This window comes from Coregonus lavaretus, assembly GCF_964263955.1.
Source record: "Coregonus lavaretus genome assembly, contig: HAP1_SCAFFOLD_639, whole genome shotgun sequence".
Taxonomy (NCBI): Eukaryota; Metazoa; Chordata; class Actinopteri; order Salmoniformes; family Salmonidae; genus Coregonus; species Coregonus lavaretus.
The window spans coordinates 36,238-39,491 of NW_028164366.1; the positions used below are offsets into that span (position 1 = coordinate 36,238).

General features: G+C 45.9%; 1 protein-coding gene across 1 annotated transcript; it reads right to left on the bottom strand.

The window, feature by feature from the left end:
- Positions 1–402: 402 nt before the first annotated feature.
- Positions 403–3,018, bottom strand: LOC311117115 (transmembrane protein 267-like). Its single transcript, XM_084192105.1, has 3 exons — positions 2,890–3,018; positions 1,160–1,580; positions 403–910 (listed from the first exon to the last, which is right to left on the bottom strand). The coding sequence occupies exons 2-3, from the start codon at positions 1,535–1,537 to the stop codon at positions 575–577; spliced, it is 714 nt and encodes a 237-aa protein (XP_084048231.1). The 5' UTR covers positions 1,538–1,580; positions 2,890–3,018; the 3' UTR covers positions 403–574.
- Between the last annotated feature and the right edge of the window lie 236 nt (positions 3,019–3,254).

Genomic DNA, 3,254 nt, shown 5'->3' on the forward strand with positions numbered 1-3,254 from the left:
CATCCCACATGGCACCCTATTCCCTATATAGGGATGTAGCTCAGTTGGTAGCATGCCGTTTGCAACGCCAGGGTTGTGGGTTCGATTCCCACGGGGGGCCAGTATGAAAAATAATAAAATAATGTATGCACTCACTAAAACTGTAAGTTGCTTTGGATAAGAGCGTCTGCTAAATGACTAAAATGTAAATGTAGTGCACTAGTTTTGACCAGAGCCGGTCCGGAATCAGAATCACCTTTATTCGCCAAGTACCAGGAATTTCACCTGGTGAAGTGGTGCTGATTGACATCATCTTACAATAAAACAGAATATACTGGTCTAAAGTAGTGCACTATATAGGGAATAGGGTGCCATTCTCTGGTCTAAAGTAGTGCACTATATAGGGAATAGGGTGCCATTCTCTGGTCTAAAGTAGTGCACTATATAGGGAATAGGGTGCCATTCTCTGGTCTAAAGTAGTGCACTATATAGGGAATAGGGTGCCATTTGGGACGCAGTCATATTGTTGGCCCTTCCCGTCCATCAGATGGCGATGCCCTTCCCGTCCATCAGATGGCGATGCCCTTCCCGTCCATCAGATGTCGATGGCGATGCCGTGCTTGGTGGACATCATGTCTCTAGTTCCTGTCAGGTACATGAGCACAGAGCACAGGTGTGGCAGGGTGGCTGTGATGCTCACATACAGCCAATAGGAGATGGGGGCCGTGTTGCCGAACGGACACACCCACAGGCCACGGCGGACCCCGTCTCTGATGTGGTGTGAGGCCAGGGAGATAAAGAGCAGCCAGGGTAGAGAGCACCATGAGTCCTTTAGCCTGCCCAGCCACAGCACCAGCCTCAGAGAGAGGCAGAGGACAGGGACTACAGAGGAGCAGTGGAGGGGGGGGCGGTGGGGCAGGCTGGTGGCTGCCTGCAGGAGGAAACAGTCAGATCACATATCAGAAGAGATAGGAGGTTATTGTTTCTATATTCCTTCATAAACACTATGGGCCAGTTTCCCAGACACAGATAAGGCCTTGTCCTGGACTGAAGTTATCTCAGTGGATATCTTCATATTTTCTGTCCAGGGCTAGGCCTAATCTGTTGTCTGGGAAACTGTACACTAATCTATAAATGACACTGAAAACCAAAGGGAGAATGTTCCATAAATGTTCCTTACTTTGAGCGACAGAGAGCCCGCCATATAGAAGTGATCCAGGTCGATAACAGAGGCCAGTATCCCTGCTAGGATAACTTCATAGAAGTCACTCTTCTTCCTGAGGCCAATGACAATCGCCCAGGACCAGAGGCCTATCAGACCATGGACGGTGTTGTCCAGCGCTGCCCGCAGCCACGGGTGCTGTTGGAGAAGGGTCAGCTGCAGGACATGATCAGCCAGCACACAGAAGGCCCCCAGGGCAGTGCTGGCCAGCAGGGAGGCAGAGGAGAAGGTCTGGAGCAGGGCCTGGGCTTTCTCTGTTTCCACAGCCAGGCTCAGGGGCATGGAGCCGCCCGTACCACCAGCAGAGGAGTCCAGCTTGGAGTGATACCCTCGCATGGCGCTGCTGGAGAGAGGAGGTCAGCAACACCTAGCAGGCACACTAGAAGACATAATACTGTAAACATCATACATTAGACATGATGGAAGTAGCTCTGGTCCAGGGTAACATCATACATTAGACATGATGGAAGTAGCTCTGGTCCAGGGTAACATCATAGATAAGGCATGATGGAAGTAGCTCTGGTCCAGGGCCTTGAAGAATGCTCAGCATCAGAAACCCACAAGTAAATGTCCTGGACCAGAGCTAGAATCGAACCTACACCAATGTAGACTTTAGCATAAAGCCACTGTCTTTTTACCTTTACTGTCCTTTTGATAACCAAGGCAACTGTTCCTTTAAGAAGTCACCGTGGATCATGATCTCTAAATAGAGCTCTATCCTACTGGAGCTGAGGAGATATGTAGACCAGGCCATACTCATAATAACCTGGATTCTATTCATTAGTGCACACTGTAGTGAAACGTTTAGAAACAGAAAAACTAACATTTATGTTTCTTATTGGTTAAGTGCAGTCCCTTTCTGTTAGTCTTTTGCTCCATTTGGTGCCTTGTGAATATGACCCTGAATTAGCCTGACTACATGCCAGAATAGGCAGTACAATGTGCATAAGTCATTTCTTCAATCAATCTACCATCCAAAAGCAAAGTCACTGACAGCAATAAAGGCCAGATCTTTCCACAGAGATGCAGACGGGCCTGAATGATGCAGAACCAGAATGATGAGAGAACTGTCAGGGAAAGGCTCATATTTGGCTCCTTATGGTACCAAGACGTTCCATTGAAGAATACGGATGACATTTATTCGTTTTGTAGAGAACACACATCTGTTTGATTTACAAAATGCAACCTTAGGCAGAATTCAACTCATGCATCCGGTGTAGCTAGCTAGCTAACTAGCCGTGAAAATAGTTGGATTGTCTGTTTAGGCGGGCAGAAGACTAAAACATGTCACTAAGAAATAACTACCTAGCTAGCTAGCCAACGTTAGTTACAATACTTCATTATGTTCAATGTCAAAAAGTTGATATCACGACGTTAACTAGCTGGATAGCTAGCTACCTATTGGATCAGCTTAGACTGTGCAACATCACATGACAACATAATGTGTTCATTTTAGACTGAATATACTTTTGTATTTCAAGATGATTCATTTAGCTAGCTAGCTAGCTAGCTAATGTATTAGCTAGGTAATGCTAGCTAATAACAGCTATCCTATCTGCGAAACGGTTGGCTAACGTTATAGACGACAGGTGTGTTTGATTTCCAAGATCTAACAATGTGATGAGGCCAAAAGTTATCGAAATTAAATGACGCCGTTAATGAAAATGATAGCTACATTTGTCACTCACCCCATTGTAGCTAAATTCGTCCATCTACTGTAGGCTAGCTACCGTCTGTCCACACCGTTTCTAAACCCGTAACCCAGAGGCGCAACACGGCGAGACTTCCGGGAACGCTTGACGAACAGACCAAACAGACCAGGCCGGGGTTTGGGCTTTGAGAAACCACTGAGAGAATTGAAAACTTTTCCAGTAGTTGTTAATTTTCTTGAAATCTAAAAAGCACAACCTAGATTCGAGACAATCTATTAAGTAGTTGAACATGTTATTAACCAAACCTCGTGAAAGTGACAAACTGTCACGTTTTCATTTTTTGTCGAAAGCATCTTTATATGTACGGACTGCCTTTTATTTGACGGACTGCACATGCGCAG

What these genes read in the sequence shown, in the direction of transcription:
- LOC311117115 (XM_084192105.1), bottom strand. Translation starts at nt 1,537, where the DNA reads ATGCGAGGGTATCACTCCAAGCTGGACTCCTCTGCTGGTGGTACGGGC. An exon ending in CGGGCTCTCTGTCGCTCAAA is followed by an intron (nt 911 to 1,159) that starts GTAAGGAACATT and finishes TTCCTCCTGCAG; the next exon opens with GCAGCCACCAGCCTGCCCCA.